The 25,558-nt window shown below is 36.3% G+C and overlaps 1 protein-coding gene across 3 annotated transcripts in view; it reads right to left on the bottom strand.

Annotated features, from left to right (window-relative positions):
• The window catches only part of LRMDA (leucine rich melanocyte differentiation associated), a 688,129-nt gene that overhangs the window by 285,504 nt on the left and 377,067 nt on the right, over positions 1-25,558 (bottom strand). For all 3 annotated transcript variants that reach the window (XM_086616874.1, XM_086616875.1, XM_086616876.1), the window contains 2 exons: positions 19,010-19,136; positions 8,720-8,859 (listed from right to left, as the gene is read on the bottom strand). In XM_086616874.1, the coding sequence (XP_086473000.1) occupies positions 8,720-8,859; positions 19,010-19,136 (267 nt within the window). The remainder of the gene's footprint in view (positions 1-8,719; positions 8,860-19,009; positions 19,137-25,558) is intronic.

The following is a 25,558-nucleotide window of genomic DNA, read 5'->3' as shown; positions in this document are numbered from 1 at the left end:
TCCCCTTCTACACCCAAGCAAAACTTAATGCTGCAAATAAGCCTTTCTCTCAAGTACACCTTTCCTCTTAGGCAACAGCTTCATAAATTGTTAACAAGCAAACTGAAAATGTTCAGAAAACACAAATGTGAATCCTAAATCTATGACTTTCAATGGTATTAGAAGAAGAAGAGTTTTTACAAAACACAACATGTCGCAAGGTCGTTTATTAAACAACAGCTATAGATCTATGAGACTGACACATTCCCAAACTCCTCCCAGCTTTCCTGGCTGCCGTTCCAGTCCTCCCTGGCATTTTGCTGGCCCTTATCTTTCAGTGGAGGAGAAGCTATCTATCTTGCATTACTGGCAGAAAAGCTCTGATGACAACAGATTCTTTCAAATGAAGACATGTACAGAAGGAAACAATATGTCAAGAGCAAAGAAGAGTGAACATAAAAATGAGTAAAGACACCCACTAAGTGTAGGGTGAGAAAAGATGAATATTCAGGTGAAGAAAACATCGGTATTAGAAAAATCAGCAAATGTTTAATGATGGAATGAAATATGCCATTGAAAAGCAGGCTGCAACAGAAATGACAACAGACTAAGACAGCACTGTCATCTATGCTGACTTTGGATCACAGCCCTAATGTCAGTCTCTCAAACATTTCAAAAGAGCTTAAAATTATAATAGCATTCCTTGATACACATGTATTTTTGTATTTTTAAGCCATCCTGACTGCACCTCAAAAAGCAGAATTAGCACCAGTACTTGCCAATTCCAAAAACAAAACCAAAAAACCTTACCCACATAAGCTAAACAGCAGACTACACAAGTCACAGGTTTGAGTTTTCTTTTTTTTTTTTTTTAAACTTGCACTTCTTAAGGAGAGCAAATATTAAAAAGTCAGGAATATAAAAGTTATCCAGTAGAACAGTAGGTATAACTGTGGTTAATTGTTTTAAAAGCTGGTTCAAAATACAGTCCTATTTATTCATATTCCTTTTACTGAATTTGAGATAAAAAGAAACTATATTATATGAAAATAATATGATAAACGGCTGAAGAAAAGGATATATTTGAGCTAGAAATATGAAGAGGCAGCTTCAATCTAAATGTAACACAAGTTTGCTGTAAAAAATACAGGAAAGGATTACCAAAGCCCTGGAATGAACACTTTACAATATAAATTCAACCCTTGTAAATTTAATCCAGGGTTATTTGTTGCACAATATCTCTTTACTGTGATGTATGACATAGTTACTAAGGTTATCACAGCAGTATCCTAAAGTTGCATAGTACATAAAACATTTCAGTTAACAATGCAGGGAGGTTAACTCCCACAGATAACCTACTATCAGAGGGTTAGACCAGATGACATGCCTCTGTCAGCTTTCAGGAGCTATTGATGGTTCAATCAGTTTGTTTTGAAGGTAAAGTACAACAAAAGGGCACTAAACTTATTCAAACTGTCAACAGGGACTATCTGGAATGTTGCTTGCAGGTAAGTAATTTTGGGTGTTTTAAGACTATTATCAAACACCAATGGCTGCAGAAAAAGACAGCTACTAATAACACAGAATGCAGCCATCATAAAATACTTTATGGCATGTACTAGGATCCATAAATTGCATGACACATTGCACCTGTTTTCGACTTGTAAAATCACTAGTTAAGAGAACACCCTTTAATGAAGAAAGATCCATTTAAATTTTACATTATAAGTTTAGAAAGGTTTATTTTAGGTTAGAGGTTGGGGGGGCAGGGCCTCCCTGCCCAAAACTCCTGGTTGTTTGTGGTTTTTTTTGTTATTTTGAAACTTAGCACTGCTCCATGTGCTCTGAGACTGCTGTAACTGGGTTTTAACATCTTTGCAGTGGTGTGAAAAAAGGTTATTATCTTCAGTGATGAGGGTAAAGGTGAGCTCCAGAGAGAGAATAAAACCAGAGACACCAGGAAGGTGCTTAGATATCCATTTATCACTATCTGTAAACTGAGCTTCTAATTCATGATAGATTAAGGAAATGAACTATTTAAGTAAAGTTGTATCTTTTTTTGTTCAGTATTCTCTCTGCTTTGACTCCCAGTACCAAGATTCCCATGAAAATAAGCTAATAACAGATATCCATCACACACAAACAGGAACACTCAGAGATGAAAAAAGACCGGAGAATATCACATTTCATGTTATTTCAGTCTTAGTTAAGTGAAAATGACAATAAAGATCAACAATTCATTTACCAATTTGGTAAGTGTTGGATGTGATTAGTATTATTTTAACAGTTTTTACACAGACCTGTCAAGATATTGGAAAAGGGGGACAGGCTTGAGGGGGCATTTGCAAAGGAATACAGTGAGTTTGGGATTCAGCTGCTATTGGCATTGGCAAAAGCTCAATGGGGCAAAGCCTTTGTTTGCAGAAACATGTTGGATTTCAGAAAGAGACAGAACAAAGACAGCTTTGAGATCAGCTATTGGTATTTATTAAACAATACACAATTATAGCTTTTATATAAAGAAATACTGTCTGATACTGACTCACTCTACGGCCTTCAATGAATCATGTACTTGTTGTCTTAACTCTGCCTTACAAACAGGGAAACTAAGACCTGTCAGTTACCTTGCAGGTATATTCTGTGTATATTTCTAGTTCTCTACTGTGTAGCAGTCATTACTTAAAATGTAGTCCTTGATTAATCCCTTAAGCCCAAAAAATCAGTGATGGTTCACGCAATCTTAGGAGAGAGTTTCACAGGTAAAGCAAAAGGGTTCAAAGAGAATGTGTAAGTGTTCCTTAAAGAATCACATGGAAGAAAGGAACAAACCTATTTTAAACATGTGAAAGAAATCTGTCAGTCTTAATGCAAACATACAGGTGTGAATAACTTTTATGTCGACTTATTTTTGTTAAATAGATACTGTGTAATTTTATTCTGATCTATTTTTTCAGTAGTCATTTAGATTCAGGTATAAAAATTCCTTCAGTTTTAATGAGTTTCGGTACACTACACTCCTTACTATTATCAAACACTTCTAGGAATTTTTTATTCTAGAGCGTGAACACCATAACCAGAAAAAAAAAAAAAAAAAGAAAATAATCACATAATATCATAGCGTCTAAGGGCCTCAATTCATTTATTACCTCCCTTGGAAAAGCAGACAAGTTGTAGAACATGGTTGGCCTTCTGATACTGAAAGATAATGGCATCACCCGTGAGCCACACTATAAGAAAATCTTAAAAGTGGCAATAAATTACTTGGGGAAGGAATGTTTTGGGTTGTTTTCTTCTCCTTCTACTACAAGAAAAGTACAGTAAATTTGTATATGTTAGAGCTACAGAGAAAATAAATTCTTCCACTGAACCTTTAGTGAAAGGCTATGGTAAGAACTAGATTCTGTATCATACTTTATTGTGTACATTTATTAACAAATACTGGAATATAAAACTGTACTATATGAGTCAATATTTAAGTTTAAAACACAAAATTAATCTAGAAATGAAAAACTGAGAAATATTTGCTCAAAGAATGCAGAAACGTCTAGCTCTACTCGTATCATAACTACAACAAATTCTTTGTTTCAGAAAGTGTTTACTTTCATTTTTCTATTTTCTGTGCTATTGTATTTCCTTTCTTTGACAATCACGGAACATAAAAATAGTATACCTATTTCAAACTTTGAAGGACTGTTTATGGTCTCAGTTACATTATTGTAAACAAGAAATCATAAATAACCTGAAGCTGGCAAAGTTACATCGGCATTCAAATGGAAGACATGAAAACAAAAAAACAGAAGGACTGAGCAAACATGTTTATGACACTGAACTAGATTATCTCCTGTAATACTTTCTTCTGCATCACCAAAAAGTTAACCCCCTAACCCCACCCCTTCCCAACCAAACAACATATTACTGGCTGCAGAATTTTGATCTGCAACGAAACTTCCTCAATACAGTTAAAGAAGCCAGGTCACAAACTTAAACCAGTATCTTCCTGAAGAGAGGGTGTGATGTTAGCATAAGGTATGTTAGAGGATCACATATGCTCTCTGCAAACTTGGCGCTGCTTGGTGATGACCATTTAATTCTGAGGGGCTCTCAAGTCACCCAGAAATCCATCCAGATCGCTTCCTAATACTTTAACATCCTCTGCTCCACTTCAATATAGCGAATAGCTTTATGAATTAGAAAAATCTCTGTCTATACATGTAACAATAATTATAGTTATCTCTTGACTTAATGTTTTAATATGAACAAATTGGGGTATTATGGACTTTATTTATTTGGCTGAACAAAAACGTTATAATAGCCCTTGCTCATAAACCCTTACAGTGGCTAATCTTGGATGGAAGTTTTGTGGCTATTTGATGACTATTGAAGACAGCTTTTTTGCTTCAAGGAACTGTAGGAATGACAAGGCCTCATGCAAATAGTGAAGTAGCACAGATTCATAGATTATACAGGTATAATCATCTCATGAAGTAAATAAAAAACATATACCGAGTACCGAGTGAGGACGTCTAGTGTCGTATTGCTTCTTGAATATGTATTTAAGTATTTATATTACCATTCAAATTCAATAACAAGACTATTTAAAATAGATGAGCAGACCATATAATAATAAACCAAAACAAAACCACAATAAAAAAAAACCAGCAAGGATACTGAAAATGCTTCAAGAAGACCCAGCATTTCAAAGAATCAAACCTGTGGGATGGGAATGGCTGATTAAGCTTGAAAAGTTAATCCATACAAAACGCATGCACTTCCTTTCTTGCTGTTATATCTTAAGAGGATTTCATAAGGTTATCACCATTTGCTCCCCCTGCCAAAGATAGCATATCTAGTATACGTACTTCTAAGCTAATTTAAAATAAACTCAGGCATTTGTTTCCACTTGCCCTTGTTTCCATGTCAACAGCGCTTACTGAATGCATCATTCCAGGAAATGTCAATAAGGAGCAAAGAAGAATGAACAAGCACTGAAAACTTCACACATGGCATACATCCTTCACAATAATATCGCTTTAATGAAAATAGGTGAGGTCACCTGCGGCATTAGCAAGCGCTTTGTAATACATTCTGACCCAGATGATTTTTCACAGTTCAGTAACACCACGTTTGAAGTTTTCCCTGCAAACAATACACCCACAGGACTGACCAAGTGTGGGTACAAGAGAAGCAACCAGCAATTACTGTGTTGACTTCTGTTACTTTGATCTCCAGGTCATGACCTTTGCTTTCACGCAATCTTCAAAGTAGAAATTATAGAATAGGTTATTTTAGAACACACACAGTTTTGCAAGCTATTTTTCTGTGTTTGTTGCTTCCTGTTTGAGCCAAAAGCTTTTAAAACTTTCCTATCATCATTATATTTTGGATATTCTGCTTTCCCTTGCCCTCACCCCCAGGATAGCCCTTTACAAAATATCACCTCCCAAATGCAGAAAGCTTAAAAAATACGATAAAAAGTAAGAATTTATACTACAATTTTTTTATTTTTTTTTTTACAGAAAGAAACTAAAGCCATTTTACAAGGATGGAAAAAAACATGAGTTTTTAAAATGAACCACACAACTTTGCTTAGAAAAATATCGCAGAAGAGAACTTGACATTTTCTTTTCTCCAAGCAAAAATTCCAATAACAGAAATGTTTTATCAATTTGTTCTCCTACACACTTGAAAGGTAAGGAGGACTAACAGGGATGGAAAAAAAAATAGGTCTTTCTTTTTCTAAAATAACATCCCACTCAAATGTTACTATGTTTCTTGGAAAAAAAAAAATAACTACCTTTTCTCAAAGTTACAACAATGTTTTTATATAAAACCTATTTTTAGTGAAAAACTAGAAAAAAGCTTTTGTATTGAAACTGATAGAAATGGTATACCAACGGATTACCTGAGGAACCAGATTTTAAGTTCGACATATTTATATATTTTTTCAAGTATTTATGAAAAAACTAATTATTTTTTAAAGATATAATATTAATTCTTATCTCTTTTGCTAATAACACAGTAAATCACTGGACCTTGAGTTTTTAAAAATTTGATTTTCCACTTTTAAGGTTGAGATTTTGAAGGGTTTACAGAGCTTTTCAGTTTGTTGGAATGAGAAGATTAAGTAAAGCTTTGATTTCCAGCACCTTTCTCTTTCTGGTTGAGGAATTAAATAGCCTGAACTCTAATTGAACTCAGTACAAATGAAATTAAAGCTCAATGAAAAATAAAGCTGTGGTTCCAACAGTCACTGCAAAAATTTTCAGAAAAGTTCCTATTCAGAACAAAACAAAACCACTTAATGTTTATAGTAAACCAAAATGTTTACATAATTCAGGTTCACTGAAATGAAATCTTTTGATGTTTTCTATGTGACGAATTTTCTCAGAAAAAGAAAAATCTTATGAAAAAAAAGTTACGTCAAATCATAACAAAAAAGCTGACACTGGCCATTTCAAATGTTTGCTTTTGAGATTTGAAGCAATATTTTTGATACAATTTTCTTCCTCGGGAAAGCTTGCTGCTGTTAAATCTGTGAAATAAGGAGGAAAAGGGGAAGGAGGAAAATAGTTGTGTCCAAGGTGCTTCAGTATGTGTACTCAAAACTGAATTAGCTACTCAGAGTAAGATTAGCAGAGTACTTTTAATCAGTTTCACCATGTAGGTGAATATATTCCCCTGAAGATAGATTAGGTAGGTAGATGCTTTTGTTTTTTGAGTCTAACAATGTCTGGCAAACACATTTCATCTAATGTAACAAATAATTATGGAACGGGATCAGGAAGCTTTCATTATACCAGTAGAATCATAAATCGTTCTACTAATTAGAAGTCAATTCTTCTTTCTTAAAAGAGCTTTAATTAACCTAGTTTAATGAGGAAAAAAAAATACCTAGGTTTTGGAAAAATTGAGGGGAAAGAAAACGGAAGCAACGTTGCAGTTTCCAGTAGATGCAAGAATACAATCACTTCACACTTTGCCACGGTGGTTTGCCACGATGTGACCTAAAACTACCTTGACCTCCCTGAAATCAACATTTTGCTATGAAATGAAACAACAGACATGCTTGTTTTGATGTATGGCTGTGTGACATATTATAAATATTACATCACATAACCACAGAGGATGTCAATCAATAAAGAATTTTTTCAGATAGCACTAAATGAACCATGGGTTCTTGTCTCTGAATGGCTCCTTTAATGTACTACTTTTGCCTAAATGATTAATAGGAGACATATTGTCAGAAAACATACTTAAAGTGAAAAACAGTAAACTGTAGAAATATCATTCATTTTTTAAGCAGTTCTCTAGTGCAAATGCCACATAAATTTACATAGAGACAGCACTATTAGACTCTCATAAACTGGATAGTAGGCATACCTTCCACTTAAGTGTAAAAGAAACAGGAAAATATTTTATTACATCTAGGCTGCTCTACTTGGTGAAAACCAAAATGCTACGGCTAAGCTGGATTCAAAAGTTGAATCATTACAAGGTAAAAGTCTTCAGGCTGATAATAACCTAGAAATCCTTCTCAAAAATTTGGAACAAAAAAAACTATATGCATACCTGGAAGAGCTGTGCTGCTGTTTCAACCTACAGCATTTATGAGCAATAAACTGGTGCATTGAATTCATGCTACTTTCCAATAAACCTGCTTTTAGTCTCTGCCACTTTGTATTGTTTTATACAAACTCCTATAGCAGATTGTGGCTTACATGAAGATAAAATCAGAGTTTTATTGTATAACTCTGAATGCTGCGGGTAATCTGCTAATAAGAAGTAAGCTCAGGCTCTGCAAGGTCAGCAGCATGGTGACCAGTGCTGCTTGGCTCTGACCTGCCGCAGACAGCCATTTTCAGCAGATGTGAAAAATGCCAGCACACAAAGACTGAAATCTTGTATCAGATGTGACCAAGGAAAAAGAAATCCAATGATTGTTTTATTTTTTTTTAATAATCAAAGCTTCCCTTGCCTAAAAGTTATCACTATGAAAATGACGTCACTTCAGCAGACATTACGTAAGTTTTGGATCTGTATTCACAGTCATCATCAGTCATAAGTACTTTTATTTTTAAAAAATACCTTTGCAATTTTTAGCAACATTTCAATTGGACACACAGTATTTTATCAGGCTTCCATATTAATTTCCAGATTATCTCTTCTGCAACCTAGCTCATTAGAATTATGTTACAGAGAGAGCTTGGGGTTTTTTATTTGAATCTAAACATGAACTGCTCTGAGTTAAGCAGCACGATACAGGAGGAGTGAGTTGTTCTGTATTCTTTAATAGTGCCTTGATAACTACAGTAGAAGAAACTAATCACCATAATCAAACGCTAGCAGAAGACAATGCAGCTGGCTATCTGAATGTAGTGTTGTGGAGGTTTTTTTGACTGCCACACTTAGTGTATGTAAATGTTGCCTTACCTTAAAGAAGGAAAGGCCATAAGTAGGCACGTATGAGCACCCACATTCAGGAAATCCTGTGGCCACCTTCTCAACTCAAACATGTGCTGTACACCACTAAAATACTTCTTGAAATAGGGTTCCCTGAGAGTAATCTCATTGAAATGGGGATACTCAAATTCCCAGGTGTTTCATGGCAGAATATGTCACAATGCTTTCAGAATAAAGTAGATGTTTGTTTGAGACTCTGAATTGGTTTTAGTTCAATGCTTTTCAGGTAATAAAACAAAACTAACATGTCTTAATCATATCAACAAGTGAAATCACTAACCTGTACCTCTGGTAGTCATCTTCATCCTTTTCTTTGCAGACCAGTTCATTTGGGCAGGCCATGTTTCCAAGCAAACTGAGATACTGTAGTGAGGGCACAACGTCAGCCAAATGATCCAAAAGGCTTTCTAATTCTGTTATGTGTCAGAGGTTGTGGGTTAAGGATTCAATGACATTAATGAAAAAAGCATTTAGAGTTGCATCACTGCTGATTTAAACATACATTTCAATAACTGACAATCAAATTTAGTATGGCATTCGGGAAAATGTCACATTAATTGTTCCAAGGGCAAACAGGGATAAACTTTGGTCACTTTTTTGGCACGGAATGAAAGAATTTGGCTGTTTTGTCATTCTTTTCTCCTTTCTCTCCTAGGTGGTTCACTACAAAACATTAAAACTTTGACAACATGATGGATGCTGTGTGGTAAAATGGCTAGCAACTGCTGGAGCCATGAAACTTTTCCAGCATGGAAACAAACAGTTTCACAGTACATTCATCACTAATATATTCAGTCCACTGGAAAATGAGTTTAAAAAAAAAAAAAAAAAAGAAAGAAAAAAAAAAAGCCAAACCACAACAACCCGCTTTTACTCCCAGCATATAAATGCTTTGAATGCCGCAGCAACACATTTGTAATTACTCAATTAGTATTTGTGAATTAGTGCTTCACTAAGTGCAACTTAAAAACTTCAGTGTTACCAGTATTTTACACATGAAGTTTTAACGTCTTGTAAAGCATAAAAATCTTTCCTTGAAATAGCCTCATATTTTGGTGTCCATAAAGCTTTTTAACTTAACCATATTCCACAGAACATAAATAATGATGATATAGCTTCGATATTGTAAACTATGTTAAAACAAAGAAGCAAACAAAAGTTAAACTGTGTTTTAATCACTGCAATATTTAAAACCACAGCTTAGGTTTAAGCATAACAATATTCAAACATTTGCACCCAGTTGATTGATCAAATAAAGCAAATTGTTTTGTTAAAGTGTAGTATGACAGTCCCTAAGACTCGAAATATGGGCCTGTGAGAACCTCATGAAGTTCAACAAGGCCAAGTGCAAGGTCCTGCAAGTGGGTCGGGGCAATCCCAAGCACAAGTACAGGCTGGGCGGAGAATGGATTGAGAGCAGCCCTGAGGAAAAGGACTTGGGAGTGCTGGTCAATGAGAAGCTCAACATGAGCCGGCAATGTGCACCAGTAGCCCAGAAAGCCAACCGTATCCTGGGCTGTATCAAAAGGAGCGTGGCCAGCAGGTCGAGGGAAGTGATTCTGCCCCTCTACTCAGCTCTTGTGAGACCCCACCTAGAATACTGTGTTCAGCTCTGGAGTCCCCAACATAAGAAGGACATGGAGCTACTGAAGCAAGTCCAGAGGAGGGCCACGAAGATGATCCAAGGGCTGGAGCACATCTGCTATGAAGACAGGCTGAGAGAGTTGGGGCTGTTCAGCCTGGAGAAGAGAAGGCTCCGGAGTGATCTTATAGCAGCTTTCCAGTACCTAAAGGGGGCCTACAGGAAAGCTGGAGAGGGACTTTTTACAAGGGCGTGTAGTGATAGGACAAGGGGCAATGGATTCAAACTGAAAGAGGGCAGATTTCGATTAGATATAAGGAAGAAATTTTTACATTGAGGGTGGTGAGGCAGTGGAACAGGTTGCCCAGAGAAGTTGTGGATGCCCCATCCCTGGAAGTGTTCAAGGCCAGGTTAGATGAGGCTTTGAGCAACCTGGTGTAGTGGAGGATTTCTCTGCCCATGGCAGGGGGCTTGAAACTAGATGATCTTTAAGGTCCCTTCCAACCCTAACCATTCTATGATTCTTATTTACCTCAATTTATATGCAAAGAAAAAGGCACGATTGTCAAAAAAGACACTATGCATATGCATGTAAAAAGTTTTCAATGTTTAAAAATTGACTGGCTTAGACAATACTAATAATTATTCAAAACTATTAAAGGGTATTTCATTGCTCTGTTTTTATCCACTCCTGCTGTTAGAGACCACAACTACTGTTTCAAATCCTCAGTTCACTTGTGTGGCTATTATTTATACTTGATTTATGTGTTTCTGTTATCTTTGTTATTTTTAGCTGATGGAATTTACTTTATTTCTTCACCTCAATATCTTAAGGGCAACAGAAGCAATACAGAGTGGAAAGAGCAGCTTCATTGTTAAAAACATGTTCTTCCTTTTGTAAGTCTGAAATTGTACTTTTTTTCCAAACATACACGAAGATCATGCTGACAATTACTAATTTTAATGTATTAAAATCAATGCATATACACTCATAATTAATGTTCTGTCCCATAAGGTCTGAGGGACCTTAAAAAAATATTTTGCATGAGTGAGAAAAATAAGGGTTTGAAATTAGTTAGAAATTAATTAAAAAGGTAAAAATGCTAATTTTGAATTTTGCTAAGTCACTTTATGGAATGCTATATATCAGTAAGCAATCAAGCAGACTCTAAGAAAAATTGTCTTTTTGTAGCACCATATGATATACATCATCTTCATTAGCCAGGATGAATTCCCAATCAAAATTTGGTGGTAATTCTTGTCTTGTCACATCTGGAGCTCAAGCTCATACATAATTTTTTTCAGGAAGTATGTGACTGTGATGTCACAAACTGTTTTTACACACATGTTCAAGTGAGAGGCTTTTAAAAAATTTCCCATGACTGTTAGAGAAGTGCGTGAATCTGGCACCCTCCCTCAGCCAGGAGAAACACTTAATTTCTTGTAGGATTGCTTAAGTTGCAAAAAGGTTCCCTGAGAGAAATATTTTATTTTTACAAAAGACAGTTATTTCCATAACAGTAATCACACACAGGAGGTTAGCTATTGCAAGGTTTAGCATGTATCTGACCAATTCCTAGCAAAAGGAAAACACACACACACAAAAAAAAAAATCAACAGAACTTTTTTATTCTTGAATGGAGTAAACATGCAGAATTTTTGCTTGGCAATTCAGTGGAGCTTTTTCTGGGGTAGAAGCTTTTCTCCCCAGTAATTTTCTGAATGTGGAGTATGACATGTGTTCTAACTCCCATCTGACCATGTAGATACAGAGGCAAATATCAAAATGTATTTAGATATGTAATGATGAAGAGCAGTGTCCACTCTAGTTTTGCAAAAAAGTGTAAGGCTACGTATCAAAGTCTTATGGAAAGCAAAACACAGAAACACAAAATTCACAAAGAGTTTTGGGTAAGTAACAGTAGTTGATAATCTGCATCTCAAAAATCTAAATCTCTCTAGATTCAAATATCTCCCCTCTAAACCCTGAGCATCGATTTTACATGTAGAAACATACCCCTAAAAATTATCGTGGGTAAGGATGTCCGGGAATCACACACAGACCTCTTACTGTGCAGTTCTGTGTGAGACTCCTCAGGTATTTTCTTTGTTATCATTTACTCATTTCCTTCTACTGAAATGAATATTTAGCATTCTAGCATCACTTCAATTTCAGCTGCAACAGAAACAGAAACGCGAGCACAGGACAAATCCCAAGAATCAGACATAATCGCCTCAAAAGTAAAAGGTCAATAATTCAACGAAAAGTTGGAAGTTTTGCTTGCTTGGACAGCCCAAAAATAACACAACAGCAACACTTGAGAACAAACCAACCAGTGGCTTATGATAGTCAGCTTTTTGTACCAGAATCAGCAGTTATAGCATAAATAAAATAATTAAGATCTCTGTTCTTTAGGACTTCAACTATCTTTTCTCATCCATCTTAAAAACAAAACAAAATGCAAGGTACAGATTATTTTTCCAGGAAGCCACATCCACCTGCCACCACAGTTATTCTTGAAAAAGCATGTAGGAAAAAATAAATGATATCCTGTTCAAATTCTCATGATTAAGTGTTTCTCAGATGAGTCATGAGTCATGGTGCACTTCCTGTGCACTGTTTAGTTAATTAGCGTGTCATATACTTATTTTAATCACAATATTGGAACTATACGATGCCATCAAAAGTGTAAAGTTTTCCTAAAACAATGCTAGGAAAATGCAGAGGGAGAAAATCAAAAGCAAGTCTGAAATTTTATTGCCAGATTCCTTTTTATGGTTTATTGTTGCAGCCTAAGGAGTGCAATATCGGTGCAATTAGAGCCAAAGAGCTGCAAAATCCTGCTGTGCCATTTCTAAGATCAATTTCGGCTCCATTCTCTCCAATAAGGAAAGCCACAAATAAATCCATGGACAGTGCTTGTGAAAATTTATTTAAAGCACTGTGACAACAGGCCTAAACTGATCTGAAGTCAGTATCACTGGTCACCAGGTAAATACGTAACAGTAATGCAATTACTTACACTATCGTCTATTGTTTGAAAACTGTTTTAAAGTGTCACTATTATGACAATTAAAGTGCCATCATTACCAATCTATTCATGCCTCTCTTTCTAACAGACATTGACTATAATAAAAATTTATAACAGTAAAAATTTTAAACTCTTCAGCTCTTTAGCTCACAAGCTAAAACATTAATTCTCAGCATTTATACAACAGTGGTCCCCTCCAAAAACACAACCTGGCCTCCACAAATAATTAACAAAAGCACACCAGTCTGACTTCAGAATTTCCTCCTCACCAAAAGACTATACCAACTACTTGCACTATTTTTAACTAGGGAGACATTTACAAGAACTTGGTATCTCTCATACTCAAATTAACTTTTTTAAGGCTTTTAATTATCTCACATTTATGTACACCACACATAGCATATTTGTAGTAGACTGTTCACAGCATGGATATGCACAAGGATATGACCATGTCACCATATTTCCTGTTCAGAAAAACAAATGCTACCAGTAACACTGAGACGTTAGCAATAAAATTACTTGAAAAATATAGTACTATGGTGTGTCCAGTTAACCTGCAGAGCAATATAATCTTTTGCAAGTTTTACATAACCAAAAATATCCCACAAATAAGTATGTTCTGACTTACCTATTTTCATTTACTGTATAGTACCCAATACCATAATTTCTGAGGTTCTCCAGAAGGAAAAAGAACCACAAAAGCCCAAAGCAAAGGATGCATCTCTCTTCTCTGGCTAAGAATTAATTGTCTATGTAAAGCTCATTACATTTTTGTTTCTTTCTTTTTTTTTTTTTTTTTTTTAGAAAATCCTGCAGCCCGGAATTAAATTCTAGTGCTAGTCAGAAATACGGCCCCTTACAAACCCTTCAAAGATTAGTTCCATTGTATTCAAGACTACTACACCAAGGAAGGATTGGTGTGAGTCTGTTAAATTGTCCCCAGGGAATATTATAGTTGAACACTGTCAAAGTTGTAAACTCTGAGTGGATGGTATGAGGCCACTTTGCTTAACCAATTTCAGAACCCCATAAGCAGGGACAGCCATTTTGATGCTAAGCTGTGTCTTGTGACAGTCAGCATAGTAAAAAGACCATTCTGTTATACTTCTGAGAGGTTGTGTGGAATTACACAGAGACTACTAGATAATGTCTCACAGGTTCCTCTATACCAGACCTCTGTATTCTCAAGAATCTCTTTAGCTGTGTCCTTTCACTAGTCCTTCCAGCATATTTCAGGGCACAGACACTACATGAATCATTTATAGAGCTTAATATAAGGGCCCAGCTGCTTTAAGTACTAAGGACTGATGCTGGTCATCCTCAAACTCCATACTGTTTCTTCTCTTACCAGTATTCTTGGTAAAACCGTATTCATGATTGCTCTTCAGGGACAACTGCTGGTCAAACCTATGCAGATATACAATCTTTGCTACCAGTTTCTAAATGAAATTATTCTATATAACTGCATAAAAATGCTATGCTAATATATAACTGTCCAAACAAACCTATACGTATTTCCTATCTCACCACTCAATTATTTTTTGCGTATAGTTTGAAGTACGCAAGAGAATCTGGGATTTCTTTCTGTAAACTTTTTCTCTGCCAGTAGTTCTTTTTATTTGAGTTTTTTTACACACACTCAAATACATTGACTTTATAGGACCACTCTTGTTCTCTCTCTCTCAGTGCTTTTCAAGTTGCTCCACCGTTTTCTTTCAAAAAGTTTATACTTAGTCTTTTCAAATTTTTAGCCATCCCACTTCTCCAAGAGAGTCGCAGGAGAGCTTTTCATGTTAACAGCCTTCTACAATTACTTCTTTTAGAAGCTCTTGGAAGCAAAGAGATAAAGTAAAGAGCAATTAGCTTTACATTCAAAATATTTTTGAAATACGTATGTAGAGAATATCAGAAGTATCACACAGAATTCCAGACCGCCATGTAGAAAGACCCAAAACTGTCATTCAAAAGTCTTCTGCCAACTAACCATCTGTCATGCAGGTGCTGCAATAAACCTAACATTAAAACAGCTGGATAGCATTTCTACCAGAGTCATAAATGAACAAGGTGCCTATATTTAGATCCATTTGAAACATTTGCTCCAATTAAATTTATCACAAACACGATGTAGCAACCACAAGCAATTCTACAGGCAAATAGCCTTGAAACAGAAGTTACCAATTCTCCTCTGAATGCAGTGTGAAAAGATCTTTGCCACCTGAACGCTTTTCCATTAGAATGTGCTAGGTCTTAAAGGTTGGATAACCACAGAAATGGCTTGTGATATGCAAGTATGCATCTTCCCCTTCTCTATGTGCAATAGGATGTAACGCGCAGTCATTCGTATGCCACATTCTGGCCTGAACCCTATCCAGTACAGAGATAAGGCCTTGAGATAAGGCCTTGTTCACTGACTTCAAAACCATTTTGCTCAAGAAAGAAAAGGTGCAGTCCAGGTGGTAATTAACTAAGTCTATATATCTCATGGAGAGCTTCCTGCATACTGAACACTTGGGAAAAACATCCCATTCTGCCTACTGGAGTAGCATTAGTTTTCTCTGTCTAGGTGGAGTTGCCAGTGCTTTTAAGAGTATTTCAGAAAGCCCATGGTTCCAAAGCTGCAGATTTGAAGAGCTGGTTTCAATATTTTTAGATATACAAACATGAGAAAAAGGACAAATGGTTCTATGGCTGCAACCACATTACATTTCTGGTTCTCTAGAAACCACAGATCTGGTTCATTATCAGACATGTCTACTTTGAAGTGAGGCAGTGAACACCATCTAATTTTCAGCATACAGGTATACATAATTGACAAACTATCACTGCTGCTTTTTTGAGTAGTCTTAACAGATACTAAAAAGATTGAAATGTAAAGGAAATTGAAATGTCTATACTACATAGTTCCACTGTAACACCAGTCATGTTTAGCACAGAGAAAAGCCATGAAATCTCACACTGCTATAACACATGCAGAGGAATAAATCTATTTGGAAGTTTCCTGACTGATTTTTAGTACCTAGTGAACACACTTAAAAGGAGAAATGAGTCTTCCCGTTACAAGCATAGGTGATTGCAGTCACGAGTTGTCCTCCAAAACCAACTTCCTACCTACTATCCATCCATCTTAGTCTGGATTGCTTTCTGCCATCCATTGTGTCTGATAGAGAAACTAAGATGATATGTCTCCCAAAGTAAATCAGACTTTCATAACACGAAAAAAGCATGTTAGAGATATGTAATCCAATACTGCATAATATTGATAACTACCCTTTATGTATTTCAGCTATATAGGCTGCATTTTAAAATATTTTTCACAGATTACACATTACAGAAAAGTTGAAGCATCACACGAGGACACTGTTTTTAAAATAGTAATTTTTAAATTTGCTTCTTCCGCTTTTAGTAGAAAAACTAATAGTGGCCTAACTGTAACTATTTGAAGAAAAAAATACTTGATGATTCTTCTAAGTATTTTCCTGATTTAGAGATAAGCTTTCACATTTATATAGTGTATCCAGACGTTACATTAGGAGGGGCCAAATGTTATTTACACATAAAACACCACACAATAAGTGAACCATGCAAAAGGAGTAGAAAGCCCTTATCAGAACTATCAAAACAGGATCTAAATCAAAATGAAGCCAAAATAAAAGGAGAGAAATAGCAGAGTACAGTAATACAGTAAAGAGATACTCAGGAAAGCTCTCATATGAGTTTTAAAGTTTACACATTATTCCAGTTTTCACAGGGGTCAGTTTGACTTTTTATTTGTTTTCTTATCTCTCTCCATATGTATATATTTATGTATACCTGGTAATACTCCATAAATTGATGTTGTACATTTTTATTTACTGTAACTAAATGTAATTTAATTTGTAATGTACATTTTAAGTAATGTACATTTTTATTTAAACATTTTTTGAAGAATTCTATAGATAAATCATTCATTAAAAGAAGTGGTTCAAGTTCAAAATAGACCTTTTTCAAATATGCTATCCACATTGAAGAGAGGAATCTGGAAGTTCTCTGTGTTTCTGGAAACTGCTGTAGCTTCCCTGCAAGAGAGCACTAGTCCCTAGGGTGCAAAACGTTAATGACAGACAGCAAGTATTTTTTCTTCTCTGGGCACTTTGTATACATTAGGTGTTTACTAGTATTTCTGCAGCTCTTCTGTTAAATGATTGACAGTACACTACAAAATGTATACATTATTTCTATAACTTGAGTAGCTCAATACTCTCAAAGCTCTAACTTCATAGTTTTAAAACTGAATTTAAAAAATCCCAGGACAGATCAAATCCTTTTTATCATGTTATCATTGACTTCGAGAGCTTACTCACTTGACAATAGTATCCTAAGTACGTCTGTGAGACCAGCAGAAATTCTTTAAAGAATACCAGTAACAGGATAATTTTTTTTGCTCTGATTTTGTTCACTGAATTCTTAGTCAGTACACCTGCCCTCCTTTTGGTAAGTGCAAAGCTTCTTGACACACTCTCAAAGGACAAATATACTCACTTGCTTTTGTGTCTTATGGCCAAATTTACATTTCATGCTCTATAGAAGGATATATGCTGCACCAGACATACCACCACCCACAGCATCAGCAAAAATGTTCTTGTACATTCTTCATCAAAGCACGCCCAGTTCAGATTTTACTGTGGCAGCAAACGATAAAACCAGTTACTCAAATCCAGCCCGCAGAATCCTGGCATTAACCAGAAATCTAGACAAATACCTAGTACAGTAATGATCACCTCCTCTCAAGAGACACTCTTGGCAAATTTCCAGAGCCCCAAGCCCCAAGAATAAAAGTTACTCTGCTGATTTTTATTTATTTATAGAGTCAAAAATAAGTGCAGAGATTGTAGAATCTGCAGTTATTTTTATTCTCCTCAGTAGGAGGATTTTGCTTTAGTAGGAGGTAAATTGCTCTCTGTTTACATTATCTGTAATATTTTGTAATAAAAGCTTGCAGTTGAGCAGCCTCGTCCTCACACTGCAATTACAAGGAGAAGGCTTTCATGGTCTGTGCTCTAAGACTCTGCAGGCCTCAGTTGGCCTTTTGGCCACGATTTGATCACCCTTCATTTTTGTAAAACCATGTATTATGCATCTTCAAATCTCCATCAGGGTCAAAGCATGGGAAAATTATTTAATAATCAAGTCCATGCCCAGTCCTTGCAGATAATTAGTTTTTACAGACCATTATCTATGAGTCTAGAGACCAGGGGCTCTGATTCCGCAGCGTACTTAGGCAAATGCTGAAATATTTATTCTGAATAAACTTAAGCAGGCACTAACTTCAGGCATATGGAGAGGTGCCTGATTGGTTACGAATGAACTTAACCATCCATCTAAATACTTTAATGTATTAAGACCTTGATTTCAACAGTATTATATATGAATTCATACACAGTTGGAATGCCAAGAACACAGTGACTTGCTTTTACGGCTGAGGTTGCACAGCAGCTACCAAATTGTGCATATCACCAACTTGATTAAAATAGAGAAAGGCATTCCATTTCTTGTTGTTTGTTTGGTTTTTTTATTTTATTTTATTTTACTTTATTGTTTTAAGAGCTATTTGAAGTGTAAAAACTTGATAGCGTTTCACTGTGCTCTCTATTCCACTAGAGGTCAGCCTGCAACAGAACCCCAAGCAAACACAGGAACTGCTGCACACTGGTAGCACTGACATTATTTTCTTTCTCTATTTTATCTATTAGAAAGATTTCTTCAGAGCCATAACTTAGATCTCTCACTAAAATGGAGCAACAGGAAGATATAATGGTGCATTTCATTTATGAATGACCTATAATAAATTACTATGAAGTATTCCAGGTGCCAAACGAGAGAATGCTTTGTCTGCACATGAACTATATTTCACATACTTTAATTTGGCTGACACATAAAACTCATTTGACATTTTGCAGGTATTTCTTTGAAAGGATATTTGGTTCTTGTTGAGCGTTAAGGTATGGAGGTGGGGTAACCTCGGTAACAGAAGGTCATTTCCGAGTAGGTTGTTGTCCAAGATCAGCTCTTCCAAGTAACTGAATGTTTTCAGTCCTTCTAGTGACCTGCAAACGACAAAGGCAACAGGAAAAATGATACTCCACTAAATCAGGGAGGCCATTATGAGCTGAAATAAATATTTTAACCTTCCCTTTCAGGAGTGGGAATAGTTTTGGTTTGGGCCTGTCAGAAGAGTGAATGACAAGCATTAGTGGCAAGGGGAGTGCTGGCACTGCAACACATCCTTCACATACTGGCAGGATGAAGGATGGGGGTCACTTAGTGAGTAGCCAGCATCCAAAACAAAAGGCTTCAGATATGGGGCCTGCAGGATGAATTTGTCAATGTCTTGTGCCTTCAGGCACCCAGCCTTGCCTGACCCTAACCTCCATTCCCAAGATAAATAACTCTGTCACAGTTCACCTTCATTCCCTGGACACAAATTTAAGTTGTCATCCATCATTTCTGCCAAGAAATATCATACCCTGCTAACAATAATAAATACAACTTCAAGTATCATTTCTTAGCAGTTACCTTACATGCAATAATAGGAAATGGAGAAAGGATTTTTTTTTTCTATTTTTATTTACCACTTAATTTGCTTCTCGAGTCCCTGCAAATGAAATAAAACGTTCTCTACAAAATAAAATGCAGAATTACTCCAGACAGAAAAGGCATTTGCTTTATTTTCAGAACTTACTGTCCCACTGTCAAGCCACAGGTCAGACTGCAAAGAGCAGCTTTAAAAAGGAGCATTTCACAACACCTAAGTGCAGATGGCTTGTAAATAAACAAGATTCTGGAGGTATTCATTCCTCTAATAGTAAAGTACAGGGAAAAAAAACCTAAAAAAACCACTTTGGTACCTTGTTAAGGCATCTATTCCAAACTTTATTCTTAATGCTTGCACATTCCAACAGGAAAAAAAAACCCACACATTAATCAACTAAGACGCATGGTATACAGAGCATACACACAGACATGCATTCACAGCTCATTCACCTACCAGACACCTAAAGATATGCTGAGATTGCATGACTTGACAGCTGATCTACTATGCCTACCAGTGGGAAGATCATCACTGTATCTCCTGGCTGTTTTATAAAATGTGATGAATAAGGGAGATGCAGTCTATACTATTTATTCAGTTTCCAATGACATTTATACTGAAGGGATTTCCTCACCCTCCTCCCATTTTTTTGGCAAAGATCAAAATACAGCCAAGGTGCCTGTTAGAGAGTTCCGCAGATGCTACTACTGGAGGAAAATAAAAATACCATAAGAAAGTATATGAGTTTCAAATTAGACAATTTAACATTCATCTGTCCAACAAAACCAAGAGACTGCTTCTGTAGATACAACTTACTGACTACTTATAAATCACAGTAGAGGGTTCAAACAAGCCAAAAAAAAAAAAAAGCCAAACAAACAAAAAACCTAATCAAGTCTGTGACCTTTACACTGGGTAGTGTACGTTAAATCTATGAATATTCAAGTAACATTTGCACAACAGTGAAACAGTGTATTTCAGTCCAAGGACTCCAAAGCGTTCACAGCTTGTTGACTTGGCATTCTGAAAGGGGGCTACAACTATTGCTAATGCCATTTTGAGGCTGGGCAGCCAGACCTGAAGAAAATTTGTCATGCCTACACCCTATGGCACATCTATATCATTCCGATGCATTAAGACTACAACTTCTGAAGCTGAAAGAACAAAAGTCTCTATTATAAACATGATACTGAAACAATCGTCACAGTAACAGTCGCACTTTTTGCACTGGCCTTTAACAAGCTGTTTCAGAAAAACTCAGTTCAGCCTACATAAACTGTCCTCCATTAAAGAGCTGTGATAGCACGCTGTATGAAGCAAGCTATTTCAGCAGAGGGTCACAACAGATTTGGTGTTGCCAAAGTCAAGATCAGAAGAGAGATCAGCAAACATTTCAGGCAGTGCTTTCCCCCAGGTAGCTTTAAAAGGCTAAATAAACCAGAGGAAGTAACAGTGAGTTTATCAAGCTGTTATAAGTTTTCATTTCAGTCTATTTGACAAACCTAGTTTAGCAAATTCCCCTTAAATTCTCTTTATTATATAAAGAGTGGATTATTTCCAAACCTCACATTTCAATGTAAGACACTTTGACTTGCCAAAGGAGTTCAGAGAGGGCCACCTCCTTGTCAACACCACAGAGCCTTATGGGATGTTAATAGGTCCTTTGTGAAAAAACAGTGCTTGGGCTCTGGTCAGTGTCAGCATCAAAATACACATTGTTACTGAGTTATGTTATGCAAATATAATACTGTTATCATGAGAATCAGAAAATGGTTGGCAACTGGCAAGGAGAAGAAAGCACACATCCAAAACTGCTGCAGGGGAGGCATAAAACAAAATGACAAACCATGAAGTGGGACAAAAGGCCTTGAAACACTAGAGGGAGTTGCCATTGAAACCGCCTTTCTTTCACAAGCCGAGGCTGAACACAAGGGTACTAGTTTCATAGATAGGCAGAGAAAATTGTGCACAAATCTCCTTACACCTGTCTGATTTTGATAATTTTTGCCATGTAATGTTATTAGCTGCTCAGTTAAAAAGGAACTGTGTTACACAGAGGGTTGCTTATTAATTGTTGTTTTCATGTCATCAGAGCAGTGTGCACTTCGCGATTTAATCACCTAAATTCAAAGCCCAGGGAGATGGGAGGGGTTGCCACAGTACAGAGAGTGTGTATCCATTAACATAAATTTACATCCATATGCTATTTTGCTACTCACGGAATTCTTATGTTTTCATCTTAAATAGAAGAAAAAACTAGCCCCAAAACAAAATTGGCAAGACAGTTGATAAAAAAGGAAAAAAAAATGTGCCTGCTATCATTCAGTGATACTAGCTATAAAATTCAAGGCAACAATCTCTACCATCGTAGTACATAAGGAAATATCGCTCAGCAGTTGTACTCCACAATTTAGAAGTTTTAAGTACAATCCACACAATAGGTTTCATGGTAGAAACTTCAGCAAGTCCCGTAACTTCTACGTGCCTCAGTTTCCTACCTGCAGATAGGAGATAACATCACTTACTCAAGAAAGGATTGCAATCGTGAATTAGTATATAGAAAGCATTTTTGAGAAGCTGAGGTAGAAATGAGTACCAAAAACTGGAATTTTATTTTTAATGAGAGTAAGATAGTTATACTAATGTACTCCAAGTATTTCCATAGGAGCCCGTTATAAAATACAAAAGGAGTGTGTACATATACACAGTAGAGCAAGAAGCAAACAAACACCCTAAGAGAGAGGAGTCTAAAAAGAGGGAAATCCCCCGAGAAAGAGAATCAGTTTAAAATTAAATCTGTGCTGTTTTCTCATAGTTCACAGCAGAAAAATTGTCTCCCTGTACTGGTATATTAAAACAGACACACAATCTTACCACCACAATACAACCAGCACTGAAGGGGCAGTGGCAAGCAGTTGTATTCCCTAGTTTCAAAGGGCTAATAAACATCACTGAGGTGTATTGCAGGTTGCTTTTCCCTGCTCTAATGACATGAAAGCTGCCCATTATCTCACCCACAGGTACCATCTCAGTTACCTCATTGCAGGGCTCACACTGTGCTCCCAGAGGAGAGCAAGTGCTGCCAAGAGATTTCCATTGCAATTTCCAAAGTCACATCAAACCGACAAAACATCACAACGTATTCAGCGCCGCCTCATTCAAACAGAAAAAACTTTACGTTTCCACTGTAATTAACCCTATCCTCGTTAAGATAATTATGATCAAGCTCCCTGTCACAGCTAATATCACAGCATCATTGCCTATGGCTCACGCTCTGCCCTCATTAGCTTACAAAAACACTGCGCTAAACAGGAAACTGACTCCCTCTGCAAAACGACTTAAGATGTTCTGTAAGCAGACAGTAAATAATCCTTTAGAATACAGAGGCCTCAGAAATGTCATTTTATCCATGTCCTTCGGCTAATCGGTATGATTTCTTCCAGCTTTCTTTTCCATAATTCATTCATCGTTTGTAACAAAGTTTTAATCATAAAGGAATGTCATGGCAGAGATTTTTTTCTCTATGTGTACACATGGCAATTGTCAACTACACTATTTCATACAGTCACTCTGGTCTGTCGGGGATTTGGTTACAATGAAATTAAAGAGCAGCTCTTCGCATTTTGGTAATATTTGACAATGAAAATATGAGATTTTATAAATGAAAAAAAGCAGAAGCCTCTCAAGTAATGGACAAACCTTGGTACTTCGCAGTTGTCCTTGTTCGGAAGAACAAGCTGTTCAGAAGTATATGCTGAAAAAGAAGCGTTCCTCACATTTTACCCCACCCCTCCATTAGTAAGACAGCTGCCTCATATCTAATGACTTTTTCCTCCTGTTTAACAGGAAAAGAGAGAGCAGTTAACAATATGTAAATGAGAGAGTTTGGCTTTTGCCTTGAAATTGATTTGCACTCTGTTGACAAGAGATAGCCATTACCAGAAGTTAAAGACAGAGCTGTTACAAAACAAGAGCTTTTTAAAATACCTTTTTTCTTGCCTTTTATGGTTTAACAGATTACAGAAGAGCAGAATCAACTCGAGAACCCTAGTACTAGATAATTTCAGTATTTAAAGAACGGAAATGTAATTTCTATTTCTCCAGCACCTGCCAGCCAAGGAGCACAAAGCATTTTTTAAAAAACATTAATGAATTACTCTTCAAAAACCTGCTGAGCTTAAAATTCCATTTTGTAGTAAAGCAGAGAGAGGTTAAGTGACTAACGAAAGGTGACCTCCAGCAATTTTCTAAGAGACAAGAAATAAAACCCAGAGCTCCTGACTTCTCGTCCTTTGACTTAACCTCACCAAAACAAAACAAAGAGCAATAAATAAATGCTATACATAAAAAACATAAGACAGGCACGTCTGTGAGTTAGTTTTTGCATAACTCCCTGGGAATGCAAAACCGTTTCAGGTTTACTCGCTTTGATTCCTGTTCAATTTTAAATTACATTTAATCAGAAATATCACATACAAATAACAGGAAAAACCCAAGCCATTTCCAGTTCTGTTCTGATGGTGGAAGAGGTTCAGTGAATCTTCTGTGCAAACTCTCTCAGGCTAAGGCCTCTGTCAGAATTCTACTCTCAAACCTGCTTTGGAGGGTTCTGTTCTAAACACTCCTCTCACCTGTGAGTACAGAAAGATAACCCATTTTTTAAAAAATAAAGTGGCTATAATTCAGTTCAAATTCCAGGAAAAAAAAACCAAAAAAACAACCAAACACAAAACAAACAACACTCTTACGATTATAATCACAAAAATACTGTGAAAGTGAAAGGCTTATGTATTTCCTGCACACAGAGATAGCAATGGCAGATAAACTACAAGTAAATATCAAAAAAAATGACCTCCACACTATTGAAGCATAGTAGCTTTTCTTTTCTGCAGTCCTACTCAGTGTTTATACCCATTTTTCTGCATGACAATACATCTAAAAAGAATAAAAAGAAAACAGAATGGAGGATGTAACGGACAGTTCTGACACCACTTCCAGACCAAAGCAGAACCAAAAAAAAAAAAAAAGGGTCCTAGGGAAAGTAAAGATCCTCTAAAATTTCTAGTGTGGGCTAGGCCACAAATTAGACCAGACAAGTCATAAAACAAGAATCACAAAATTCTGTTCAATGAACAACAAGCTTACTAATATTTCCAAAACATGAAATGCTTTATTTTGCCTAATATCAGAGGGAATGTTAGTATTCTGCAGGCTATCTAGAGGTAGCGTTTTCTATCACTTCTGGTCAATCTGTTTCCAGCTTTCTGTTGCTAGATAAAAAATATCTGGAAGCAGCTCTTTGAGTAAAAGTTAAGGCAAGCCTGTGAATATGACCAGTAAAAGCGAAAATAGAAAGAAATAAATGAGCAGAATCATTAAGTACCTGGGAAGAAAAGATTTCCATAAGAAAATATTAAACCTGTGTTATGAACTCGATCTACAATTACTTTCTGAGTCTTTTCATATAAAGATCATACCTAACTTTCACACGTACAATAAAATGAACATCCATCCCTCGTTCTTCCCCTTTCCTTGCATACCAAAAGCATATAAGACTACGTGGGACACTATTACCAAAAAAGATTGGGATGAAAAGATCTTGCACAACAATCACAAGCTAGAGCTATGCAAGCACGTTTGAATAGTGAGGATTCATGAAAACCCAGAATCTAATCTTTTATAGTCTTGTTCTGAGTCTTAGGCAGCAAATTCCATCGCTTAAAAAGAAAAAAAAAGCCCAAACTACTCAACTTCTCCAAGCCACTACCCATCCCCAAACCTCAAAGAAAACACAAACAAAAGCAGGATCAATAAATGATAGACAAAATAGGCCTTCTGAATTCTAAATGTTAAGTTCACAACATTTCAAACCCTTTCCTAGCAATTATAAAACAGAAATGCAGAATTTCTTGAGACAGATTTTGCTATTAAGCAGCA

This window comes from Tauraco erythrolophus, chromosome 9, assembly GCF_009769465.1.
Source record: "Tauraco erythrolophus isolate bTauEry1 chromosome 9, bTauEry1.pri, whole genome shotgun sequence".
NCBI lineage: Eukaryota > Metazoa > Chordata > Aves > Musophagiformes > Musophagidae > Tauraco > Tauraco erythrolophus.
This window is presented reverse-complemented; position numbering and strand designations above follow the sequence as displayed.